This window comes from Heliangelus exortis, chromosome Z (assembly GCF_036169615.1).
Source record: "Heliangelus exortis chromosome Z, bHelExo1.hap1, whole genome shotgun sequence".
Classification (NCBI taxonomy): Eukaryota; Metazoa; Chordata; class Aves; order Apodiformes; family Trochilidae; genus Heliangelus; species Heliangelus exortis.
Window position 1 is genome coordinate 18,810,569 of NC_092454.1, and position 27,632 is coordinate 18,838,200.

The 27,632-nt window shown below is 37.6% G+C and overlaps 1 protein-coding gene across 4 annotated transcripts in view; it reads left to right on the forward strand.

Annotated features, from left to right (window-relative positions):
- The window catches only part of IL31RA (interleukin 31 receptor A), a 36,368-nt gene extending 11,784 nt beyond the window's left edge, over positions 1 to 24,584 (forward strand). The window contains exons 5-16 of one of the 4 annotated variants that reach the window (XM_071731580.1): positions 2,502 to 2,683; positions 4,043 to 4,194; positions 8,201 to 8,366; positions 8,847 to 8,929; positions 9,526 to 9,742; positions 11,138 to 11,320; positions 13,761 to 13,862; positions 15,209 to 15,355; positions 16,784 to 16,924; positions 17,629 to 17,722; positions 19,484 to 19,580; positions 21,208 to 24,584. In XM_071731580.1, coding sequence (XP_071587681.1) covers positions 2,502 to 2,683; positions 4,043 to 4,194; positions 8,201 to 8,366; positions 8,847 to 8,929; positions 9,526 to 9,742; positions 11,138 to 11,320; positions 13,761 to 13,862; positions 15,209 to 15,355; positions 16,784 to 16,924; positions 17,629 to 17,722; positions 19,484 to 19,580; positions 21,208 to 21,804 — 2,161 coding nt within the window. In that variant the 3' untranslated portion in view covers positions 21,805 to 24,584. The remainder of the gene's footprint in view (positions 1 to 2,501; positions 2,684 to 4,042; positions 4,195 to 8,200; positions 8,367 to 8,846; positions 8,930 to 9,525; positions 9,743 to 11,137; positions 11,321 to 13,760; positions 13,863 to 15,208; positions 15,356 to 16,783; positions 16,925 to 17,628; positions 17,723 to 19,483; positions 19,581 to 21,207) is intronic. The other 3 variants (XM_071731583.1, XM_071731581.1, XM_071731584.1) reach the window with 3 other exon arrangements.
- The last annotated feature ends 3,048 nt before the right edge of the window (positions 24,585 to 27,632 follow it).

The window sequence follows — 27,632 nt, forward strand, 5'->3', positions numbered from 1 at the left end:
TGGTATTCAGAATCATGACATTTCCTTAGTAAATTCAAGTAGTTTGGGGTTGGTAGTGGTTAAAAAATGTTACAGCCTGCTAGTTTTACATCCTACACTGCTTATTATGAAATTATGTGCTGTAAAGACAGCATATTACTGGTGTGTCCTTTCAGGAAATTCTGTCATATTTCTGTTTGTTACCTTGTAATAGCTTGGCAGTGGTACAGTTTGACTTTTTTTTTTTTTTTTTTAAAAGATTAATAAAAGCTTGTTGTCACATAGTTCCATATGGAATGTGTTACTAGTCATAAGTGCCTACTTACATTTTTAAAGGAGTTTGTGTGTGGAGTTACATAATTTCACTTCTTTTTTAGTTTTTAATTAAAACTAAAGCATGTGGATTGCCCCCATTAAGGCATCTCTACTCTTCATTAGTACTGTTCCTAGAAAGTTGTCTTACTAGTTACAGTTAAAGTAATTGAGTCTGTGAAGGATCAGTGAAATTAGGAAAGTGTATTTGTTTTCAGAAACATATCATTTGAACAGACAGCTCTGGTTTGAACTCAGGAAAAAAAGGAGAATTTATAGCCTTTGGAATAAGGGGCACACAACTCAGGATGACTACATAAATGTTATTTGGCTATTCAGGGAGAAAATTAGAAGAGACAAAGCCAGGTAGAACCTAACCTGGCTACTGCCATAAAAGACAAGGAAAAATGTTTCTAGAAGTACAGTATCAACAAAGCGAGGGATAAGGACAGAGGAAAACATTAAAACATTAATGCCTTTTTTGCCTTAGTCTTAAGCAGTAAGAGCAATTGTTCCACGGGTACCTGGCCTTGGTACCCAGCCTGATGAGCTGGAAGACAGGGACAGGGAGCAGAATGGAGCCCCCATAATTCAAGGGCAAATGCTACACAGTTTAGGCATATGCAAATCTATAGGGCTGGGTGGGCTCTACCCAAGGGTACTGAGGGAGTTGGTGGGAGTGCTCACCAAGCCACTTTGCACTGTTGATCAGCAGTTCTGTCTAACTGGGGAGGTCGCAGTTGACTGGGGGTTAGCAAATGTCACACCCATCTACAAGAATGGCAGACAGGAGGATCTGGGGAACTACACAGTTGTCTGTCTGACCTCGGTGCTCTGGAAGGTTATGGAGCAGAACATCTTGAGTGTGTTCACATGGCATGTAGAGGGCAAGCAGGTGATCAGGGCCAGTCAGCATGGCTTCAAGAAAGGCAGGTCCTTCCCTAATCTCCTTCTGTGACAAGGTGACCTGCTTATTGGATGAGGGAAAGGCTGTGAATGTTGTCTACCTGGACTTCAGTAGAGCCTTTGACACTGTTTCCCGTGGCATTCCCTGGGAGAAGTTGACTGCTTATGACTTAGATGGCTGTACTCTTTGCTGCATAAGAAACGGGCTGGATGGCTAGGCAGAGGGAGTTGTGGTGAGTGGAGTTGAATCCAGTTGGCAGCTGGTTAGGAATGGTGTTCCCCAGGACTCTGTGCTGGGACCAGTTCTCTTTAATATCTTTATCAGTTATCTAGACTAGGGCATCAAGTACATGCTCAGTAAGTTTGTAGATGACACAAGTTGTGAGGGATGCTGATCTCATTGAGGGTAGGAAGGTTTTACACAAGGATCTGGACAGACTGGATTGGTGGGCAGAGACCAGTTGGAGGATGTTTAACAAGGTCAAGTGCTGAGGTCCTGCACATGGATCTTAAAAACTGCGGAAGAGTGGTTGGAAGGCTTCCCTGCAGAAAAAGACCTGGGGGTGTTGATCAACATCAGTGGTGTGCCCAGATGGCCAAGAAGGCCAAAGGCATCCTGGCGTGTATCAAAAATCCCCCCTGTACCTGGCTTTGGTGAGGCTGTACCTTGAGTATTGTGTTCAGTTCTGGGTCTCTCTCTATAAGAAGGAGACAGAGATACTGGAGCATGTTCAGAGGACAACAAAGCTAGTGAAAGGTCTGGAGAACAAGTCTTATGAGAAGTATCTGAGGAAACTGGGGTTATTTAGCCTTGTGAAAAGGAGGCTGATCTCTCTCCAGCTACCTGAAAGGAGGTTGTAGTGAGGTGGGTGTCGGCCTTTCTTCCTAGGTAGGAAGTGATAGGACAAAAGGAAATACCTCAGATTGCACCTGGGGGGATTTATATTGGGTATTAGAAGATTTCTTCACCTAAAGGATTGTCAGGCATTGGTACAGGCTTCCCAGGAAGTGGTTGAGTCACCATCCCTATATGTATTTAAAAATATGTAGATGTGATGCTTAGGGAGTTGTTTAATGGTGAACGTGGCAGTGCTGTGTTAATAGTTGGACTTTATGATCTTAGAAGTCTTTTCCAGTTTAATCATTCAATGATCTTAGGAGATGTTAATTGGTAAAAATGTCCTGACACCCAAAACCATAAAAATACTTTATATAGTAATGCAACAATCAGTTTGAGCTATTTAAAAAAAAAAAAAAAATAAAATCTAATTTCTGACTCCTTTTATTTTTCTCTTATTTTTTAGGATGGCAAAAGAACCAGTGACTCTTCCAGGTAGACTGGGCTCCTGTCAAAGCAAAAAGGAATCATGTTCATTTTGTTACCCAAATATTCCATATAGTAGTAGTTCTTGTTTTCAGGTAAAAGCTGAAAATGTTCTGGGTGAAGCCTCATCAGATTGTGTTCATATGCCTATGGAAAAAATAGGTAATTAAAATAAAGTAGTGTATGTAGAGCTGACTGCACCCCCCCTCACTTCTTTTTTTCATCCCAATAGCATGCACAATAGAGAATTCTGGAATAAACTGTAACCTAAGTTATTTCAAATAGGAAAAAAATAATGAAAAAAAAGTTTATTTTATTTAAGTTTATTAGCTAAGTTTATTTTTGGTTTAAATTGGTTTCAGTTTTAAAGTGCCTTCTAATTTTAATTGTTAGCTGAAATTACATTCAGGGTTTAATAAAGTGTTTCATTGTCCTCAGTTTTTTTATCAAACTTGGATGCTTCTAATTTAGCTAAGCAAGTCTCTTGTGATTTATTTGATAGTGTTTCCATGTGGAATTCTTTGTACTGATTGGTCCTATAACAGCAATTTTCATCAATTCCTTTATCTAACTGAGAGGCTGCAAAAATGGTAGTGTGCTGTATTCAAACTATGAAATGTGTGACTTCAGCAATATCTTTTTAAGCTGTGTCTGATGTATCTGTTAAATTACTGAGGTTTTATGTATTTATAAGTAAAGGCTTGACAACTTTCTGTCAAGCTTGGTCTGTACTTTTGTATTTCTGAGTGGTACTGGCTGTCAGTGCAGTATCTGGCTGTCAGTGAATAGTGATACTGTCATTTCTCCACATCCACCTATCATTTATTCTACTATTCAGCTTTCTGTTTAGGGATGTTAAATAAAACACCTGTTCTGCAATTCCAAGGAGCAGTAACAATATTTTTTATACATCTTTTTCCACTATACTGTGCTGCGTTTTCCTCTGTTCATTTTGGTGTAGTTAATCAACAACTCTTTTAATTGAGTATTTTTGCTGCATCACTCTGTCAGCTCTCCAGCCATCCTGTTCTCCACTCCCTGTGTTTAGACCTGCTGTGTCTCCTTAATACTTTCCATGCCCTCTGTACCAGCCATCTATTTTCACAGTACTAATCCATTCTTTTTCCATTGTTTTCTTCACACTTCTCTCTTTCTTAAGTCCTTTTCAACTGCATTCTTCTGTCATCTGCAGTTTGGGCTTGATTTTGGCATTGCAGCTCAAATTTCTTTTCCCTGCTGTTGTCTCCAATTAGTGTTCTTCGGTGCTGAAGCAGATGATGGAAATCTGCACATCTGAGGGCAGTTTTGTCAGCATTAAATCAGTTGTGTGTGCAACCTGTCTTAAAGTTAACTTCTCATACGCAGAATTAGGCCTGTAAAGTAGACCATCATATGAATTTCCTAATAGGATATGTGTTATTGGGGTAATAATTAAACTTCTTGGAACACACAGAGATACACCAATTCTGAACTTTTGTGGAAGTATTTTCCCCCAATAATGTTTTTGTTTTTCCATTCTAGAGAAATTTGAACCTCCTGAAATACTTTCAGTTAAAAAAAACATTGGTATAAAGCAGTTGCTTACAGTAACCTGGAAAATGCCTGAGAAGACTATCCGTTTACAGGATGTAATTTGCCAGATTCAATACAGAAACGTGTATTCCAACTCTTTGGTAAGCTACATAAGAGTTCTTCTGAATGATAGCTTCTTTATGACCAATTTCTTAATATTATAAAAAGCTGAAAAGAAAAAAGGCAACAAGTAGTTGGAAATAATGATTAAAATTGTATTAGTGGAACGTAGCTAGATATGCATGATCTTATCATCATTGTCTAGGATTACTCATTCTCTTCCTTTTGGTCAATGTTGTTTTTTATGTACTGTACTTCTGAATGTATTTCTGCAAAAGGCAAAGGAAGACTTCATGTTAAGGGATAACACACAGTTCGTCAAAATCTTTTTGTTTCCTGTTTCATTCTGGTGATGAAAAGGACATTTAGTCCCAACCACAATAGTTTAATTAAGATCAAACTAATGATATGTTAATTACAAGTGAATTAAAGTATAGATATTGCAAGATGTAAAATAAGTTATTTTTAGGAATGTTCCTTTCTGACACTTATATGGAACTGTTACAGAAAATCCAGTATTTAGTAATGTGCTTCTTTCAGATGGCCTATTCCAGTCCTCCTCAGTATGGAAATGATTCAGTTTGCAGTCCTACTCTGTCGTTTTCCAAATTTCAAAATGGACTAGGTTGCCTAGCTTGGGCTTTTTAATGTTAATTACATGACATGTCTGCTTTGACCCTACTATTTTATGTATTAAATGTGTAATTCTGGGAGAGAGGAATTCATCAGGGTAACAAATAGTATCCCTCAGAGTGTTAAAAAAATGTTCCTGATGCTAATGATGTTTCTAATTGGCATCCTCTTCACATTCTCTGGCCAGAATCTTTCCTGTGGATATGATATATCATTAATGGATTGAGGATATAGCATTTGAGGTGATCTGATAAGCAGGATGGCTCAGGTCCACCTAGTATTTTAGGAATAGAACTAATATTTATATAAAAGACCTGCTCAAAATTTTTATCCCTGTGGCATCAAGAGCCTGATGTCCTTGTGATACTTACATGCATATGAAATCCCTCCCAAATGTTGAAAAGATTCACATTTTTATAAAGTTACAGGACTATTATATATATATGTCAGCACCTATATAAGAAATCACCTGTCAAATACAGTCTACACCCATTTTCTTCCCCAAAACTTATCTACATTTTTCTGCAGACACTGTAGGCAAAAAAAGTAGTAGTGATCAGTGAAGACAAAAATCCAATGAGTTTAATTCCATGGGGTCCTATACACAGACATGATTCATAATTTTATGATATAATTTTGTCTGTAGCCAGTTCACTGTCAGTGGCTAATGAAGGCAGTCTCAAGCTATCAATTAGATATAGAAGCTGTTAGATTCCTGTCTGTCAGTACGTATATGCTGAGCAATTATCTAATTTGCTGTTAGCGGTTTTTACTCAGTGAAAAACATGGTACATATTTTTCTTCTAGCATATACTGAGTTTCTAAGTATCATCAAGTGGTGTCTGCAATTCTGCCAGATGCTGCTGGAAGCTAATGTTTTGAAGCCCTTTTTATTGAAGGTTGGTTAAAAAGTCTGTCATCTAGCTGTGGTTTGTAGATACCTGAATTCATTCTCATAGAACAGCTTTCTCGTTCTGATAATGAGTTTTGTGAGATCAAAATGGACTAAAAGATTCAGCTTCACTAAGCAGTGCACTTCCCATTATGGTCTTCAACGGAGTGTGTGTCTGCATTTTGTATTGTTATAGTCTGAATCACTCTTCACTGGAAAGTTCAACTGGTGGAAAACAAGGATTTCTTCACAGGTTTTTGGACCTCTTGTAAATCTATATGACATTATTATTTCAATTTTGCTTCCAGGGGTGAACTTTCCTTATTCTAAAACTTATGTTTTCTGAGCTTTCTAGAATTTAGCTAACTTGAACATTTAGTGTAGCATCTTTCTGCTTCAGTCATCTGAAATTTGAGAGTTGTTAGTTATTGCTTAATTTTTACAATTCCGAAGAGAAAATATTAATGTCAGTGCAATGATTATATCAGTCTTTCTGTACACAAGTATTTAAATCTTTGTGTGGTTCCTATTGTTTTCTTCTACTTCCAACTGTCCATTTAGTTGGGTTGATGCATAAGCTCCAATTCCTGGTTTTCAGGCCTTGTACCCTTTTGTTTTGGAGCAAGTTTCTAGGAGAGGGGTGACTCAATCCATCTTACTGCCACCACTTCAATCCAGTTCCAGTAATAGATGCTTGAAGAAGGATCACAGACCAGCAGAAGAACATTTGAAATGAAGGAGAGTGGAAACCCAGGCAGTGAACCAGCTTTAGATGGAGGGGAAAACTTAAATAGCCTCTCTGCAAATGTATGCCGTATAGGAAATAAGCAGGAGGAGTTGCAGATGTGGGCATGCCTGCAGGGCTATGATGTTATTGACATCACTGAGATCAGGTGGGATAAATCCTATGACTGAATCATGGGAAGAGGTGGGTATAAGCTCTGTTTTCAAAAATAACATAACCCCCGCATTCAAGAAGGGGAAAAAGGAAGACCCTGAGAGCTACAGGCCAGTCAGTCTCACCTCTGTGTGCCTACCAAGATCATGAAGCAGATCCTCCTGAAGGCTCTGCTAAGACACATGAAAAATATGGAGAATGCTGGTGGCAACCAACATGGCTTCAAGGGCAAAATGTGCCAAACAAGTTTGGTGACCTTTTATGATGGGGTCACGGTGTCAGTAGACAAGGGAAAAGCTGCTGATGTCATCTACCTGGACCTGTGCAAAGTGTCCAACACTGTTCCACAAGACATCATGGTCTCTGAAGAGGGAAGATATTAATTCAATAGATGGACCACTCAATTGGTGAGGAATTGTCTAGATGGTTGCAGTCAAAGATTAGTGGTCAATAGCTTAATGTCCAAATAGACTGGTAATGAGTTCCTCAAAGGTTTGGTATTGTGACCAGTGCTGCTTAACATCTTCATTGGCAACATGGACAGTGAGACTGAATGCATCCTCAGCAACTTTGATGATGACACCAAGCTGTGTGATGAGGTCAACATGCTGGAAGGAAGGGAGGCCATCCAGAGGGATACTCTTGAGATATGAGCCCTTGCCAGCATCATGAAGTTCAACAAGGCCAAGTGCAAAGTCCTGCACCTGGATGGGGGAATCCCAGTCACAGGTACAGGTTAGGCTAGGATGTATTGAGAATGACCTTGGGGAGATGGACTTAGAGGTGTTGGTAAATAAGAAGCTCAACATAAGCCAGCAGTATAGCTCACTAGTAGCCCAGAAAGCCACCTCTATCCTGGGTTGCATCAAAAGAAGTGTTGCCAATGGGTCGAGTGAGGTGATTCTCCTTCTCTACTCTGATCTCATGAGACCACACCTGGAGTACTCTGTCCAGTCCTGGAGCCCCCAACATAAGGACATGGAGTTGAAGCAAGTCCAGAGAAGGGCCACATAGATGATCAGAGGGCTGGAGCACCTCCTCCTACAGGAAAGCTGGGGAGAGACGTTTTATAGGGGCAGATAGCAATAGGACAAGGGGTAATGGTTTTAAGCTGGAAGAGGGTAGATGTAAGTTAGAAATCAGGAATACGTTTCTTAGTGTGAGGGTGGAGAGACAGTGGCACAGGTTGCCTAGGGAGTTGTGGATGACTCATCCCTGGAAGTGTTCAAGACCAGGTTTGAGCTGGGAGGTCTCCCTGCCCATGCCAGCGGTTGGAACTAGTGATCCTTAATGTCTCTTCCAAGCCAAACAATGTATGTAAAGCCAAACAATTCTATGTAAAATTACATGTCAGCTGCACACAGTCCAGGCCACAGGTCTGTCAGTACAGATATAGTTCTAGTTCAACCTTTTTAAGTGCTGGAATTTTATGGGGAGAATGCAAATGCTACACAGGAAAATGAAATTTGAAACAAGAAATTTTGTGTTTCAAATGGGTGAGGTGGAAAGGTAGAAAACTTCCTCTTTTGTGGTTTTTTTTTTATTTTATTTTTTTTTTAAAGCTAACTCATGTATCTAGAGACAATTTAAAACAAATAAATTTTGTTCATGTATCTGCATTCAGGAATTTGTCACTGTCACACTGAATTTTGCAGAGAAGACAGGATCATACAATCTCACAGGTCTGTGGGATTCCACGGAATATTCAGTTGCCATTCGGTGTAGAAATGCTGTGTCAGCATTCTGGAGTGAATGGAGTAGGCAGAAAAAAGCAACCACAGAAGAAAGAGGTAGACTATTTAGTATTTTTTTATTTTTATTTTTGTTATGCTCCAGGGCATTGGGATTTAATAATATAAAACTTTATTTTCAGCATATTATCAGTCTATTGAATTTAGAATTCTGTTGTTCAAAAAGAACACATGTATTTTCTTTAAATACAAGAGAGGGAAACTGAAACGAGGGTGGACATTTGAAAGTACAAACAACATAGGGGTGAGGAAGAAAATGATGTATTAATATAAGAAAAATTAAATTGCCAGCTATTAAAAAGAAAGTCTCCTTTAGAACTTAAGAAATAGAAGAAAGCAGAAGGAAACTAAGAGAAAGAGAGAAGCTATACTAGTTAAGGAAAAGAGCCACAACATTACACAAGGGAAAACTTTAAATGTTATCAGACCTTATTTTTGAAGACTGATTGTTTTTACCATGTTACAGTATCTTTTTAATAAAACAAGATGTTTCAAGATATTTTTTTTGTCTTTAAATAGCTCCTTCAGAAAAAGTGGATTTGTGGAGGGTAATTGAGTCTTCACAGTCAGCTGGAAGCAGATCTGTACATCTTATGTGGAAGGTATATAATCCTTTTGTGAATTGATAGTTATTTTGGTATCCTGCAGCTGGTGTTGCTTTGCACTATTTTAGTGTTGTAGGACATAAAACTGAAAAAAAAACCAACAACCTGTTTTTAGCTGGCATGAGAAAAAACCTCACTGAACTAAAACAGAACTGAAAGTTTTTTTTTTTTAGTGAATGGTAGATGAGTGGAGATGAGTAATCTGTACATGTAATCCGTACATGTAACTGAGTAATCTGTACAGAAAGGAATGATTTAATTGTGTTCAGATCACTGGAAAATCTAATTGAAAATCCTTACAACTGCTCTTTAATAATGGCTTACAGAAGCTGTGTTTAAATCTTCACTTTAATCTTCTAGTTGAGTGACCAGAGGCTCCTTTCATTTCAGATCCTGGTATTTGACTTTTGAACCTTTCCTTTAATTAAATTGTTGTATCTGATTGTCCGAAGATGGGACCAAAGAAAGTACCTTGGTTTTCTAAATATAGTATAATAATGTTGTCATTTGATCTGGACTTTTTTAATACAGTATGTATGTTTTATTACACAAATAACACTGTGAAGCACTTATTACTGCATATTTTTTAATAGCCATTAAACAGCTTTCCACCTCCTGGGAAGATTCTAGGCTACAAAATACAGTATTTTCCAGAAAACAATACTGCACATAAAATGACAAGCATCTCTGCCACTGAGAAAATGAATTTACTTTTAAATGAAGAGGCATATATTGTATCTATTACTGCCTATAACTCTGCTGGTAATTGTCCTGAAGCTATTTTGAGGATTCCATCCGCTGATGAAAAACGTAAGATTTCTTAACATCACGATGTATTTTGCTCATTAACAAAAAAATTTGCTTTTTGGTATCTGTTGAAGTTCTGTTACAGTGGAAGCAAAATTGTGCTAAGGACTTTTGTCATACATTTATAATTATATAGAACTGTGTTATGCACAAAGATGTCTAGTCCATTACTTTATACTAGAAAAATATTACCGGTTGTTGTGTTTTGCTATCACTTACAATGCTTTTGTTACAGTACATTATTTTGTGGGGTTTTTTTGTTTGTTTGTTTTGGGTTTTTTTTTGTTTGTTTGTTTGTTTGTTTGTTTTTTAAATTTTAAGATATGGTTTCTAAGAGCAGTCATGTTTTAATTTCTATTTTATTAGTTCCTGAGGTCTTTTTGTTTGTTTTTCTTCTTTTTATTTTTAAACATGGACCTCCCAGATTCCCAAATAAATTTTTAGAGTCCCGTCCAATTCTGTCTATCCCTTTACTGGGTCATAAAATTGATTACCACAGGGCATTGTTATAGTGCATTTAACAACATCATTAAAGGATGATAAAAGTCCCAAAGGTGTGTCAGTGGAAGTAGAGTGAGAAACATTGTGTTCATCACAACAGTTGTGTTCTTTGGCTCTTACATTTAATTCTGGTATCTTCTGGAACTGTGCATTGCAACATCCTGCTGTCTGCACATCATCTGGAAGAGGAGTTGCATTTGTCACACTTGAATCGCTTAACATCAGTTGTTCATGGAAAAAGTGCAAGTATTCCCCTGCTCAGTGAAACTCCAGACTAATCAGAAAACTGGATATGTAGATGCTGATTACCTCTCTGTCCATTTCTGTGCCATACTAAATATTTTTCTGATTTTTCTATGCTGTGACATATTTTTTTTTCCCCTACACAGAGCACTTTCCCCTCTGTTCCACTCAGCGTTTTTCCCTCCCATTTGCCAGGCTGGGTTTTCACTCAAGACTTTAATTACCTCTGCTCTGGAAATTGATGGTCTTGCTGACCAGATTTACTGTTTTCCTATTGGCTTTATCATCCCAATCAAAACTTGCTTACCTGTGTTACCTGTAAAATTGTTAGTAAATTGCTCTGCAAAATTTTACAAACTGTAGAATTCAGATCCTGCAAGAGAGACTGGCCATTAATTTTGTATGTGTAAATCTCCTTGACAGTCCTAAACTCAGTGCCCTCTTAGTCATTTTCATGATGACAGTTCTGATGTACTTCATTTTACAGTATTTTGAGTACATGCATGTGATAAGAGGTTAAGATAACTTGTTACATTTTTCTGTTTCTTTGACTTGAAGAATAATTCCCTTACCCTCAGCTTGCTATAGTTGAATTCTTTTCTTGATGTGTTTTTTATGACAATAGAATTGCTGATATGTTCTGTTAATTTTTAGCTTCTCAGATTATTAAATCAGTGAGGACTTCTACAACAAATGAAGACGTGGTTGTGGAATGGATAGCATCTGAACCAAAAGTAACCAGATATGTAGTTGAGTGGTATGAAGAACTGGAGACAGATCCTCTTGGAAGATCATGGCAATATGTAGTAAATTCTACAAACTGGAAAACTAACAGAAGTATGTTCATTTGTCATTTAAAGCTGTGACATACACATATGTTTATTTATTTATAGGTAGACTGGAATGAATAAACAAGGATGAACTCCTCCAGCTTCCCTCAGATCATTTTTAAAAATAACAGGATTGTTACATGCTTTATGGAAATCTTCATGTAATTTAATAGCAATTTTTACTCCCTTATATTTTCATACACCATGCAAGGTGGTGTTTGCTCCCATCTAAGATTGGGCTGCAGATTTAAGCACTTCTGTGACTTTATTTTATGCCATTGATCTTCCAGTAGAAAGGCCTGTGACAGAGGTACACTATTTTAGCAGAGAAATCTATAACAACAAAAAAACTGCAGAGTCTGAAGATGGGAAAAGATCATGTGCCTTCATGTGTGTTAGAGAGAGAGTGAGAAACTTCAAAGAGGAATTAAGGGATAATTCTACTTAAAAATGAGCCAGTGGAGTGGTTGGTTAATCTGGCAAGTTAAGTGTCATGTAATCACGTTTGTATTTGCTAAGAGGTTTGAGTGGTCTTATGATGCTCTGACTAATAGTGGAGCATCTGCTCACTTTTTTGTTTTAGAAATTCACTTTTTAAACATTCAAACTCTCTAAGTATTAATGTTTTGGCTATGTGCATGTAGTTTCAATCAAAAACCAAATAATGTGTAGAGTTCAAGATATATGTGCAAAGGCAAGATGTTGATGTCGGTGTCTCTAGCCCATGCTTGTTACCATTTGTTAATTAAATACATCTGCTTTTATTTATACATTTGAATTTTTTTTTACAGGTAAGTGAATAATGGTGAACATATTAAATATAATGTACATAATATATGTCATAAGTGAATTTTTTATTATTTGTTCTTTGGTTCTTCATTAATGAAACTAAATTTATCAAATTTGAAAGCCACTCTTGTTCATTTAAAGATCTTTCTGAATCCTACATCAAGGAAAAAGAACTTGCAACTTTTTCAGAAAAGAAGTAGCCTTCATTTTCTCAAGTGATCACTCAGTTGGTTAATGATGAAAATGGATTAACTTTGTCTTGCTGGCTCAGATGACAACTGAAATACTGTTTCTGTGCTGCAGTAAAACAAATTAAACTAAAGTCTACTTGAAGTAAAATTCAAGAGCAGTTTTTTACACATTGAACTGAGAAGGATGAGTCTTGAGTCTTATGCTGAAAATCTCACTATTACAGTAATTTACTGTAGGCTATAAATGCTATTTATATTCTCTGTTCTCTCTCTCTCTATATATATATATCAATATATATATATATATAAAAGAACTTTGCTCCTCAGCATTACTAGATCTTTGTTAACCATAAGCACAAGTCACATTAGAAATGTCAAGACAAATACAGGGTTCCTGTCATTCTTGGTTGATTCTGGCATTATTTTAGAGAATTATTTTAAGGACCGTTATAATTTTTGCTTGCTTGCAATAGGTGTAAGGAACTGAAAAAGCAGTAGAGAGCTGACATAATGCAGGGATCTATTGACAGCTATTGTTTCTTCTAAACGAGCTGCAGATCTGGAGGAGAAATGGCCCAGGAAATGCTTTGCACGGTTTTCATTCCACAGAGTGTAAAGCCACAGATGTGTCCTATTAGAGTTGATGAGAATTGCTTCTAAGTAGGGGGTGCAGCCTTTGGATTACTTGGCTGCTGGATTGCTCAGGGTTCAAAATATAATTTCCAGAAGATTGAACTATATCTTGAAATCCACAGATTCTAATGCAGACATTCCACTTTTGCAGTTGTATTTTTAAGTCAAGCTGGTTAGAAGCAGATCTGCCATTGATATAATTGAAGCATCAGCACAGTGGAGAGCTGAGGCTCATTTTTTCCTTTTAAGCTGTTTAATGCAGGAGACAAAACTCTCTTCTGCAGAACAGTAAGCCTAAAAGATAAGTCAAATGAAAAATACTCCTGGAATTATAATTTTATACTGGTTATTTGAATATAATTTTATATATTTATTTATATATTTATATATATATTTATATTTATATATATTTATATGTATATATTATATATTTATATATATATATTTATATAAATGTTATATTTATATAATTTTATACTGGTTATTTGAAAATAAATACTTTCTCCAAAACCTTAAACTGTTACATGTAAGTAACAGATGAGGAAGTTCTCCTACGGAGAAGCTTCATGAGACTGACATATAATTAATTACCTGTTCCAAGTATTCCTAGTGAAAACTGAGTGAGAAACCAAGTGCTCTTATGAATGCAGCTACATAAAATGTATTGCAGTAATGAGCATCCAAGACAATAAATACATATTGTGCTTGCTGGGAAGTTAAGGAAAATACAGGGTCGTAACAGGATATTTAGAACTGCACTGTAATTTATTTTACTTCCATTGCATCAATGTCACATATAGAATTATATGTAAATATTCCTTTTTTCCTTTACAGAAAACTTTAAACCATTTATCTGCTATAACATCTCAGTGTATCCTCTCTGTGGAAATAAAGTAGCAGCTCCATATTCCATACAAACTTACATCCAAGAAAAAAGTATGTATTTTAAACTAATAATGTTGTGAAAGGTGTGTTGCAGTCTGTCTCTCAGGGGTCATTACCTTTGAGCAATTTGGTATACACATTACTGAAGGAAGGGAGCAGATGATGGAAAAAACCTAGGATTCAGACTTACTGATTTTGGTTCATAGAAAAGCTATTGAATTGTTCAATAAACAGAATTTATATCTGTGATACAGGTACATCAATGCTTGAATTCACTCATTTGTTATGAAGTTTACATACTGTATAAAAAGCACTTTGAAAGAGTCTTAATATATTCTATAAACTTGAATTAGACTTGATTTTAATGGTATACTGCCTTTATCAGTCCTAATATATGAAGAAATTCTACACATAGAATAAAATGGATTGTTTGAAAAGCTTACTTTTGGTTAAATTTTATACTATTATAAAATATTTTCAGTCCTGCACATAAGAAAATGATTGAGAAGCCATGATACTTGTGACTTGATAGAAACTGTGCATGAAACAGGTTTTGGGGAGAGGGGAGGAAGGTTTCTTGATTTGTAGAAGTTCAATGTGAATTGAGTGATTTATACCACCAGCTGCAGGAATGTAGTTTATGGGTAATTTTAAGATTTCAGGTGAAAATATCCATTTGTGGACATATATGTGTGTGTTTATGTAGATTTACGTAAGTGTAGACCCACACGTACTACAAGTCACTACAAAAGAGCTTGATTATTAGGAGTAGGTAATGGAGTATTTTTTCTTTGAGTACTCCTAGCACAATTAAAACTTTGTTTTCAGTAGTCTCTGTTTGTAGGGAGCTATGACAGTACCGAAGGCTGAAAATTGGAAGATAACTATTTTAAAACTGAATCTCAGAGAACTATTGCTTCAAAATTATGAGCAATGCATGTGAGGTTGTTTTATGTAAGTGGAAGGAATTTGCTAATGTCATGGGCAAAGGCTGGAGGGGGCTGAAGATGCCAGTTGAATCTCAGCTCATCCAGAGATGTCCTGCATACATAGTGACCTTGCACCCAAGTGAACCCATGAGTACATAAGAGTGTTTTACCTCTGATTTCTTGCTGATGTTGTGAGGGCAGAGCCTTTTAATGATCTTGAGGTATTTGGGTGCAGTAACACTGAGAACTATGCAAACACCAGAAGAGGTGGGAGAAAGTATCAGGAGAAATCACCATTAAAGGAAGTGAGAAGAGATATGATCTGTATCAGAACACTGAGATGACTGATTTACTTGAGTATTTGTTGTGCCTAGTATTACTGGTATGTGTGAAGTAACACAGATGGGTAACATTGTGGTATTTCAGACTATTTTACCACTTTTTCTAATCTACAATGCTTCTTTGTAGAGCCGTCAGAAGGACCTGTTGTTGACACAGCTGTTCCAGGGAAAAATGAAGTAACAATAAAATGGAAGGAGATTTCAAAGGATAAAAGAAATGGATTTATCTGTAACTATACAATATTTTATAAACCTGAAAATGGAAAAGAATTAAGTAAGTATGTGTTAAAAAACCAGCACTTTTGACAGTTTGACAATCTTCTGTCTAAGAATAGCTATTGTTATGGTTATTAGCACAGTTTGTTATTCTGTGTTAAAAATATGTCTGAATACTGTTACTAAAATGTGGCTTATATAAAGATTAAAAAAAGATTTAATTGAAATGATGGGATAGTCTAGTGAACAGTCCCTGCTTTAACACTCCATGTATTCTTTCTCAGTTTCTTTGCTGTCAGCTTACTTTATACTGCTTGCTCTCAATCTTCTATTAGTGTTGTACTACCCATGCTAGTAGAACCATGCCTGTTGACCACAATCCTTTCTTTCTTTCATGGGTGCAAATCTTACAGATCTCCAAGTGATAGATGTAGTCAGTGTATGGGAGCACTCCTCTTCTTTTTCCAGACCAGGATGGAAACTTATATAGGAGAGACTTTTTGCAGACTGTTCTCTGTAAACAGTTCTCTGCAGACTCTGTTCTTTGTAAAACAATGAAATTTTCATAATTGTGCCAAACTAGAGAATATTATTTATTTGATACTTGATGTTCTTCCTTCTTTTACATTAGTATCCGCCACCCTCTATCTTCAAATCTTAACACGTCTTCCATGGTGACTCGAGCCAGTGGAAGAAGTCATGACAGAAGTAGTGGAGTTAAAATACATTGGAGATAAATAGACCCTGTGTAAATTAATTTGAACTTTGTGAGGGCTCAGTGAATTTGTAAGTTCTGTACATGTCTTTGGAAAAAAGACGTGCTTTAAAAAATTTAGGTAAAAAAAATTGCTTTAAAAATGCTTAAAAAAGGTTAAAATATAAGCACATCATTCTAATTCAAATGTTGCAGAAGGTATTTGAAAAGATGAGTTATATTCAGAAAAACATTTTGAAACTTAGAAAAAAAATTCCTGTTGGTTTTGTCTTTCATCTGACTTTACTGTGGTGATATCCCCATGCTGGTAGACTGCATCTTTTTGGATAATGAATGTCTAAGTGTCTGTGGTAGATATATAGTAAAATTTCAAGAGCTGCAGAAACTATTTTAAATTCTTAATGTCTGAGTTAACTACTTCAGGTTTTCAATATCTTAGCCTAGGTTTCAGAAATAACATTCTGAAAACACCATTTTCAGTGATAAAATAAACTACAGGAGATCATAATGTGCCTGTCTTTAATATTAGTAAAACAAACAAAAAAAAGAAGTGAAAAATGTATTTATTTTTAAAAGTGAATATGTAATAGTATGGTTTTTTCCCTAATTTATAAACACTGGTAATTCAGGTTTCCTCTCTCAAAACTCTAGTAAGGTCACTTTCAGGTTGTCTTAAAATATTTTGTCGTCTGTCATTATAAAAGGTGCTAAGTGAGTGTACAGGTCCCTCACAATTTTTTTTGTGTTTGTTGACACAAATCTTCTCATAAGATGAAACAGTGAACTCTGATGTTCTGCAATACAGACTGACGTCCTTACAGGCTAACATGCAATACACTGTCTATATTATGGCAAGCAATGAAGCTGGTGGAACCAGTGGAGACCCAAAAACATTCAAGACTTTAAAATTCAGTAAGTAATATCCCAGATTAGTTATTAATGTTTTAAAAAATAGTTTGGGAGCAGCAATATGGGATATTTTTTTAAGGCATTTTATTTTTGTTTTAATTTAATGTTAAACAAAATAAGGAAGAGTTATCAACAGTAGCTGAATTTAACTCTGATTCACTGAAATATTAAAAACCTGTCTGGATGCTGTCCTGTGTAATTTGCTCTAGGTGGTCCTGCTTTAGTGGGAGAATTGGACTAGATGATCTATAGAGGTCCCTTCCAGCTCTTGATTGTGTGATTCTGTGGTACTAGGTGGCTTTCAAAGGCTGGCTTGCTAAGCATCCTGATTCTGATGTCATAGCTGGACAAGGGGACCTACAGATATCCCCTCCATTCTAAATTATTGTATGGTTGTATTAAAGGTAATTTTAAAATGTAATACATGTATTCCTGGCATACTCTGAGAATTCTCATCATGGCCTGTTTTTCTGGCTCAGTAACTATCACTTGCTCAATCTACAATACTCACCTTTTGGCACACTGTACAATGAGCACCATATAGTATTGTCAGTAATTTTGGCTAGCTTTAATAGAGCTCTCTAGGACTGCGCCTCTTAAGTGACTCAGATTTTGAAAATTAGCTGTCTTAAGGAAGTACATGAAAAAATGGTAAACAATGTGGTGTGGGTTTTTTCTGTTTTGTTTTTTTCTTTTTTCCTCTAAAGATCAAGAAGATGTTATTGTCATAGCTCTACCCATTGGATTAGGTATGCTGTTTCTCTTAGGCCTTTGGATAACATGCATTTTGAAAAAACATGCGTGAGTACATCTTCTGCCTTCTAAAACTGAATGCAATCATTTATTAATTGGTGAAGGGTAGATTTTACAAATCTTAAATTATTTTGTTGGGTTCATACATGTTATCTTGTAACTGCAGTTAATGTGCTATAGTCCAAAAATAAATAACAGTTTTAAAAAGTGCATTACATCAAACAAAAGAAACAGGAGAAACATTTAATTCAGTAGGAGAAACAGTTTTACATTTCACATGTACCAATTAATGGAAAAAGCTACATGACATTTCTAAGAGCACCTGCTTACATTAGCCACATTGATGACATTTTTGTTGGTTTGTGACACTTCTCTTTGGCTGTAAAGAAGTCATGAAGAAACTAGAAACTAGAGGAGGGCTACAAAGATGGTCATAGGGCTGGAGCACATCTTCTGTGAGGGCAGCCTGAGAGAGTTGAAGTTGTTCAGCCTGGAGAAGAGAAGGCTCCAAGGAGACCTTATAGCAGCCTTCCAGTGCATGAAAGGGGCTACAGAAAAGCTGGGGAAGGACTTTTTATATGGGCAAGTAGTGATAGGACAAGGTGGGGACAGATTTAAGCTGAATGAGGGCAGATTTAATTAGATATCAGGAATAAATTCTTTAGTGTAAGGGTGGTGAGACACTGGCACAGGTTGCCCAGGGAAGCTGTGGCTGCCTCCCCTCTGGAAGTGTTCAAAGCTGGGTTAGACGGAGCTTTGAGCAGCCTGGTTTAGCAGGAGGTGTCCCTGCCCATGCGGGGTGTTTGGAGCTAGATCACTTTTAAGGTCAATTCCAACCCAAACCATTCTGTGATTCTTTGTTTCGGATACTTGATCCATGAATATGGATCCACGTATACACAATCCATAATCCTTTTACTTGCCATCACAGGTATTCCTTGACAGATTTTAAATTGCCTTCTCAGAGCATGAGGATGCTGTAACATCCTCTGGATGACTGTAAGGATTTTTTTTTGTCTATAAAATCTGCTTTTCTTTAGCATGAAAAGTGACAGGGTTGTTTCACTGAAAAATAATATGGTTAAAAATCTTAACTAATTGTGGGTGTTTTAAGTTATTAGAATCAAGATTGTTGCTGGGTGAAGCATCAGGTAATCATTCCAAACTAGTTTACATCTTTATCTGTGTTGTGTATTCTAAACTTTACAATAGTAAGAAACTATGTTTTGGTTCTGGAGAATACTTTCAAATGTAGCCGGGTGTTTATATTCTTGTGTGGATCAAATTTCAATGTGAAAAGTCAAGCTATGGCCCGGCTTTCGTTCACTTACATCCATCTGCAGTATCACTGAGTGATTAATTTTGTTTAGCCTATTGGATAGATGTAAATCATCCTGTTGGCATCATTTGTCTGCTTTTAACATATGAGCTCAGTGTACTTCTAGTGTGGTGTAGTTGCTAAGTTCACCTTTCTAGAGCAAAGCTTACCTATGTAACTTTGCACTGAAAAACCACTCTGAAACATGATCACAGCAGGCTTTTTATTACAGCCTTATTTTGACATGCTATATAGTTAAAAAAAGACTTTTATGTATTCATTTTTTTTTTTCCGTATCATCCAAGGTTTTTCCTTGTTGAGTTCTTTTGTAATAAAAACTAATGAGGGAAGACAATTGTAATGAAAAATATTGTGTTAATATAGGAAAGATTTTTTTTTGTGGAAGTTTGACATTTTAGCAGCATTTGGGCTTTCTGGAGATTTGTTAATTTTTGTTTTAATAATCTATTTCTTTCATAGTTTGACTGCAGTTCCTTTCTCAATGATAGGTTTAAAAACATTTGCTGGCCTGATATACCCAATCCTGCAGAGAGCATTGCAGTGGAATGGCCTCTTGATGCACCTGTGGTAATAATTGCAGTTTTATGTATTAAAGAAGGGATCAGATGGAGAGAAGCCCTTCTCTGACAGTCATTCTATGAGTAATAATGTTTCATTCTTCTGTTTAACTGCTACAAGATGCTCTAAATTGTATTTTGAACAAATAGAAAATGTGCATCTTTATAAAGTATATTGATTTAATTCTTATATTATAAATAGCCAATAATGCTTTGAAATTATAAATTGATTGGCGGACATGATTTATTTAATAAAATCGGGTTATTCAGTTGACTGAATCAGATTTCTACATCTGGATATCTCCTCCCTTCTCCACAAAAAATGTAGCACAATGTACAATCAGATTTAATTAGTATATTAGTTGTATTAACATTTCAGGTTTTTGTTATTTTGTTGGACACTTGTTTTAAAAGTTTTGATGGTTATCTGAATGAAGTGGAGCTGACCAGGTTTTACCTAGAAAGTATAATCTGTAAAGATCAAGTGGTATGTGGAAACAAACTTAACAACCCATGAAGGGTTCTGAAGAAGGTGTATTTATTACAGTGCCGGGGCGAGAGGGATCTCTCCTCCTAGCTTGCACACCACAGCTAAATGCAAGCAGCTATTTACTTCATGAAGTTATACATATGCATTACAGGAACATGCATATGCATACAAGAAGCAAGGTTATTCAAATCAGCTATTAACATACAACACTTCCACTTCCAACTGTGGAAGAAACATCAACTCCGTCACAAGGTGGGGTCAGGCAAATATTTCAAAAGAAGCCAGGACAGAGAAAGTGTTCTCAGGTAAAGTAAAAAAATTACTAACTCTTTAGAAAAGGGAGGAATTGATTCAGAAAATAATGAGTTAAAATGTAGAAGGCCAGATGTAGATGCCCTATTACTCAGCTCACTTACCTTTGTAACAGGTACTAACAGGGACTAACAATGTTCAGTTGAGCATTAAGTAGGCAGAAACCAATTTTGTGGTCTGGAGCTCTGCCAACTCAGCAAGGGTGAAAAGGACACCCTGAGGAAGACTTGGAGCCTTCCTCCAACAGACCCCTGCCCACGACCACCAGGGGACAGTGTGCATGTGGAGATGGGTGGAAATTTATGTTAATAGCTGATTTGAATAACCTTGCTTCTTGTATACATATGCGTGTTCCTGTAATGCATATGTATAACTTCATGTAGTAAATAGCTGCCTGCATTTAGCTGTGGTGTGCAAGCTAGGAGGAGAGATCCCCCTTGCCCCCAGCACTGTAATAAACATAGCTGCATTAGAACCTGTGTTGTGTTTAGAACTGGGGTTGTGAAGTTTGTCTCCACATGTCACAGAATTTAAATGTTTTTCTGAAAAATGGCTGATTAGAGTGGAAAACAGTCTGAGCCTGATACCAAGGCTTCATGGAAGCTCATTAAGTAAACCTAATATGTGAGTGTTTAGAAAATGGATAGAATAACATTCATAGTACATTATTTAAATGTATCCCAGCTGAAATGCTCATGAACTGTTTATTAATGCACTCTTAAAATTGAGTCAGACAAACCTCAAATATAAATATTTTATACAGTAAACCCCCACAAAACTAATGTGTTATATATACATATGTAACTGTACATATTTTCTGTCTTTTTACTGACAGAATAATTTATTTTTTAAGGGATTGACATCTGAGGCTAAAATCATAGAATTTGAAGATGTAAGTGTTTTGGAGCATTGTTTGCCTGAAGAAAGTCAGGAAGGATCACTACTAATGAATTGTGAAAACTACACTTCTGAATGTACTGATATTAATACGAAAGGCATGATTTATGGAGGTAAAAACATACTGTATAATGAAATAAATGAAATTGCTAAATGTTTTGCACCACCCATGTCTTACATACTGACTGATCAAGATATCAGAAGTAAAATGTGTTCAGCTTTGGTACCAGTGAAGAAAGCGGAATTCATAGAGATGCTGGAAAAAGACTTATGTGACTCCCAACAGACTTCAATTAAAAATGAAGACAGTGACAATAAAGAAATGTTAAAGCTGGAAGATTTCAGTGAAAAAGCACTGTTTAATCCATACCTTAAAAATTCTGTAATAAGAAGGGAATTTCTTATTTCTGAGAACTTGCAAGAACTTGCAAGTGAACCCAAAAGCCAGACAACTGTCCTACCTCCCTTTCAACAAAATGTCGCAGAACAATCCTACGTAACACTGGACATGTTTGGGCTGGCCACAGCTCATTAATATGGGGAAACTGCCCTGAATGTTTTGCTTATTACTTGCACTGTGTTGGGAAGACAGAGTGAAGTTTGCATTTTCATCCAGAGTTTTTAAGCTGCTTTTATTTATGACAATGTTTCTTTAGTTTCCCAGAAAGGAGGAGAAAACAGTTCCTACAAATGTTTTTTATACAGCAGGACTGATTTCCACACACCCCCCTGCCTAGGTTTGTTTTGTAACTTACCCAACCACAGTGTTGCAAGCCAAAATCTGTGTTTGCTCTGAGAAGCCCTTGCTTACTTTGGTCGGTCCTCTGATATGGGCATGGAGACAGCTTTGGCTGACATCAGTGCTCCTCCTGCTGCTCTGCTCCTTTCTGACTTCTCACTCACAGCTACATTGTCATTTCCTAAGGTTCAAAAATCACTGACTCAGCCACAGAAAATTTCCACCCCCCTCTAAATCTCACTATTTCTTTTAATATCACAAGATTGAAAAGTAGATGCGCAGATATTTTGGAGCCTGCCTCAAAATGATTTAGCAGCCATCTTGAAAGCTGCACACTCTAAGCTGCATTATTTAGTCAGGCAAAAAAATAAAAATAATGCAACTTTAGAGGAATCATTAGAAAGGGGAGGTTCTTGCTTGGTGGTTTGGATATGATGTCACTGTAACATTTCTTAGCTTCTGGAGGGTATGTAATAACCTGCCTTTCCATTCCATTTTATTTTCTTCTCAACTGCTATTCTTCTTTTCACTCCTCACTTCTGATTTCCTTGTGCATTATTTTCTCTGAAAAAAGAGTAATATGGTAAGTGGGCTCAGTAATTATCTCAGAAATTATCTCTGGCTTTTGCCTGTGTTTTGGAACACCAGCTTCTTGCACTTGGTTTGTTTGGCAAAATTGTGCTCTTCATGATCTTTTACAGTTTGTCTTTCAAACTAATGCTGTGAACCACGAAAAAAATAAATCTGAAAGCATGTAGAAAAGTTTTGAGCAATTTCTACTAAATAAACCACTTAGACATTTTAGGTTTTCATGTTCAGTTAGAAATGTGATTCGATCTCAAGATGGATGCACAAACAGATTGCGTATTTTGCAATTACACCACTTTTATAATGTCAAGTGACAGTGGCAGTTTGGGCATTACAGTATTTTGAACATTTTTCTTATATTTTGTTATAGAACACCTGGTATCATTATTCCTACAGAGCAGTTTTCCTAAATGTAATTTCATTTCTTCTATCACTACCACTCCTTAAAATGAAGAAAATTAATCTCGCAGGTGTATGGGCCTTTCCAAAGTTAAGAGAGATCATCTTGTGGAATACTCTCAAGAAGACACTGATGCATCTTCTCAGTTACCATTTTTCTGTATATCATACAAATAATTACTTTTTGACCTTAAGGTTTATGCCACGTCTGTTATTAATAAGTCATGTTTTTTACTTACCAGCTTTTTAGCTAAATTAAATTTTCAGTCTTTTGTTACCTGAGTTTACCTTGAACTCTGCAGAACTTCAGATTCTTTGAACAAGAATCCCACAAACTCCTTGATATGATTAATCAGTCTATTACTGGCAAATTTTCCATGCTACATAACCTATGATATTTCTGTGTTCCTCGTGCCCAAATGGGGAAGAAGTATGTTAGTGGTTAATGCAGTGAAGAGAAAGAAGCTTTCTTACTCCAGGTAGCTCTCACTTAGTCACTGCCTGCTCCTCCAGAGATGATGTGGTTACTGTTTAACATCTGCCATAGATGGATGGGCAAGGGTCTGACCTAGCTTATTCAATGTTTGTCTTGCCACAATAAGTATTTCATTACAGATGAAATATTGTTACTGTTCATTTCATTACAGATGAAATACTTACGGGAAGTCTTTTCCTATTCCTGAAAGACTGAAAAATCTCTTCTTTTCAAGATGGTTGATAGATTTTTCAGCTTCTGCTCATGAGTGAGAACTTACCCAGATGAGTTGCATTGCTTGTCCATGTTTAGTATCTCATGTAGCAGAAGTAAATATTTGCATGCAACAGACTCCTGATCTGAGCACAAAGCATGTGTGTGGGACTCACAACTTATACTCTCTCTTAGTACCGGGGTTCACATCACCGGTACACTCCTTTCAACTGTCCTTTCAAACTGCTCCTTTTTTAGCTCCTTTTTAACAGATTCTGCACAGGGGTGTCATAGAATTGGTGTTTATATGTTGCTTTGAGATCTAACACTGCAAGATGGGCAGAGGTCTGAGAAGGCTGGACACTCTTGAAGGTGCAAGAAGAAGGCAGCCCCATGTCTTGGAAGACAACATGGTGGGGAGAAGACCAACCTGAGTGAACAGCTTTTGCTGGAACTCACTCAGGATAAGAAGAAGGAGCAGGCAACTACAAAGATGTAATGAGGTTATGGAGGGAGAAAATTAGTAGGGCCAAAGCTCAGCTAGAACTTAATGTGGTTACTACCAGAAAAGACAATGTTTCTATTCATACAATAGCAACAAAAGAAGGGATAAGAGAATGTCCATCCTTTATTTGAGGAAGAGGAAACATAGCAACAAAAGATGAGAAAAAGACTGAGGTACTTAATGCCTTCTTTCCCTCAGGGTACCCAGCCCCCTGGCCTGAAGACAGGGGACAGGGAGCAGAATGGAGCCCCCATAATCCAAGAAGTTGTTTGGCACCTGTTACACCTCCACTTAGTCTAGCTCCACTTAGGAGCCAGATGAGATCCACCAAGGGTACTGAGGTAGTTGGTGGGAGTGCTCACCAAGCCACTTTGCACTGTTGATCAGCAGTCCTGTCTAACTGGGGAGGTCGCAGTTGACTGGGGGTTAGCAAATATCACACCCATCTACAAGAATGGCAGACAGGAGGATCTGGGGAACTACACAGTTGTCTGTCTGACCTCGGTGCTCTGGAAGGTTATGGAGCAGAACATCTTGAGTGTGTTCACATGGCATGTAGAGGGCAAGCAGGTGATCAGGGCCAGTCAGCATGGCTTCAAGAAAGGCAGGTCCTTCCCTAATCTCCTTCTGTGACAAGGTGACCTGCTTATTGAATGAGGGAAAGGCTGTGGATGTTGTCTACCTGGACTTCAGTAGAGCCTTTGACACCATCTACCACAGCATTCCCCTGGAGAAGCTGGTGGCCAGTCATAGATACATATACTATTTGTTGGGTTAAAAACTGACTACATGGCAGGGCCCAGAGTGTTGTAGTGAACAGAATTAAGTCCAGTTGGTGACCAGTCACCATTTGTGTTCCCCAGAGCTTTTTTGAGACCAGTCTCATTCATTTTCCTCATTAATGATCTAGATGAGGGCCCTGAGTGCCTCCTCAGTAAGTTTGCAGACAACACCAAGTTGGGAGGGAGTGTTGATCTGCCTGAGGATAGGAAGGCTCTGGAAAAGGACCTGGACAGTCTGCACCAGTGGACCAAGGTCAACAAAATGAGGTTTAGCAGGGCCAAGTGTCACATCCTGCACTTTGGTCACAGCAACGTCATGCAACCTTACAGATTTAGGGAGGACTGACTGGAAAGCTGCCCTGCAGAAAAGGACCTTGAAGTTCTGGCCAATAGCCAGCTGAATATGAGTCAGCAGTCTGCCCAGGTGGCCAAGAAGGCCAACAGCATCCTGGCTTTTATCAGGAATAGTATGGCCAGATGGATAAGGGAAGTAATGGTGTCCCTGTACACGGCACTGGTGAAGCTGCACTGCAAGTTCTGTGCTCAGCTCTTATCCCCTCACTACAAGAAAGACATTTGAGCTGCTGGAGTCAGGTCAGAGAAGGGCAGTGAAATGGGTGAAGGGTCTGGAGAACAGGTCCTGTGGAGAGAGGCTGAGAAAATTGGGATTGTTCGGGTTGGAAGAGAGGAGGCTGAGGGGAGACCTTATGGCTCTCTACAAAGAGAGCAATCCTCCTGAAAGGAGGTTGTAGGGTGCTGGCTTCTTAAGTAACAGATGATAGGACTACAGGAAATGGCCTGAGGTTGCAGCAGGGGAGACTTAGATTAGATCTGAGGAAGAATTTCTTTCCTGAGACAGTAGAATCATAGAACCATAAAATGTTAGGAGTTGGAAGAGACCTCTAGAGATCATCTAGTCCAACACTCCTTCCAGTGCAGGATCACCTAGGGCAGGCCACACAGGAATACATCCAGGTGGGTTTTGAAATTCTCCAGTGGAGACTCCACAACCTCTGTGGGCAGCCTGGAGAAATTGCCTATGTTCTAACTTAAAATAATTATTCCTTGTCCTATTACTGGGCACCACTGAAAACAGATCGGCATCATCCTCTTGGCTCACACTCCTCAGTTACTTACAGACATTAATAAGATCCCCTCTTCTTTTCTCAAGGCTAAGTAATTAGCCCCAGTTCTCTCAGCTTTTCTTCATAGGAGAGATGTTCAAGGATTTAGGCACTGGAATGGGCTGCCCAGGGAGGTGGTGGAATCACCATCCCTGAAGGTATTTAAAAACCATGTAGATGAGGCACTTCATGCCATGCTGTAGTGCCTAATAGAGATATTGATAAATATATTGGAGGGGGGATTTTGAGAGTTGGATGCAATGATCTTAAAAGTCTTCCACAACTGAGAAGTTTAAAATCCTGTGATTTAAGCATTTAAAGAAACTATGGTTTCTTCACAGCACAGTGTTTTATATTTTAGAAGTGCTGTTTTAATATTGACTAGTTCCACTTAGTTAGGACTTCAATGCTTTCAGTTTTGAATGCCTGCCACTAGTGTTTTTCTCAGCCTCCTAGACTATCTTGATTTTCAGGCATTGCTTAGCCCCACACTGATGAGCTTGATCATTTCTGAAAACTTGCTGAACCAGCTTTTATGTTATCTAGATTTCAGTGTCTGGGTTGGAGTTTTGGAATACTTACTTCTCAGAAAAGCAGCCTTAGTTAAATTGGCTAGGTCTGTCATTGGTATCATCAGAGTGCCCTTGACCTAGCCAAAGGTAACTTCCACAGAATTTCCACCCTTACATGCGCAGCTGTATGTCTGATGGAGTTTGATGAAGCAGTAACATGTTTCTTGATCACAGAAAGATTATGCAATAGTATTCAGGGATGTTGGAAACAATGCTCATTTGATTATAATTAGGGTAAATGCTCCGGGATGTCCACTTAAATTACATTGAATTAAAACCAACCCTTGCTTGAAAGGCTTTCTAGGAGAATACTATGGCAAATTACATGTTAATGAAAGAGAATTACTTACCTGGGACTTAGCGATCATGAAATAATAGAGTTTTCAATATTCAGGGATACAAGTAGGGTCATCAATAAAACCTCTACGTTGGACTTCCGGAGGGCAGATTTTGGCCTATTCAGAAGACTAGTTCAGAGTATACCCTGGGAAGCAGCCCTTGAAAACAAAGGGGTCCAGGAGGGATGGACCTACTTCAAGGAGCAAATTTTGAAAGCACAGGAGCAGGCTGTCCCAGTGTGCCGAAAGGCGAGCTGGCGGGGAAGACGACTGGTCTGGCTGAACTGGGAGACTCTGAAAGAAATTAGGGTTAAGAAGAGGGCCTACCAATTAGGGAAAAAAGTGCTAACTACTAAGGAGGAATTTAGGAACATAGTTAGGTCATGTAGAAAGAAAATTAGAGAGACAAAGGCACAACGTGAACTGAATCTCGCCACCTCTGCGAAGGATAACAAAAAGTCCTTCTATAGATACATCAACAGCAAAAGAAGGGGCAAGGAAAACATCCATTCTTTACTGGACACAGGTGGGAATATAGTTGTCAAAGATGAAGAAAAGGCTGAGGTATTTAACACCTTCTTTACCTCAGTTTTCAACAGTAAGACGTTATCCTGAGGACAGCTGGCTT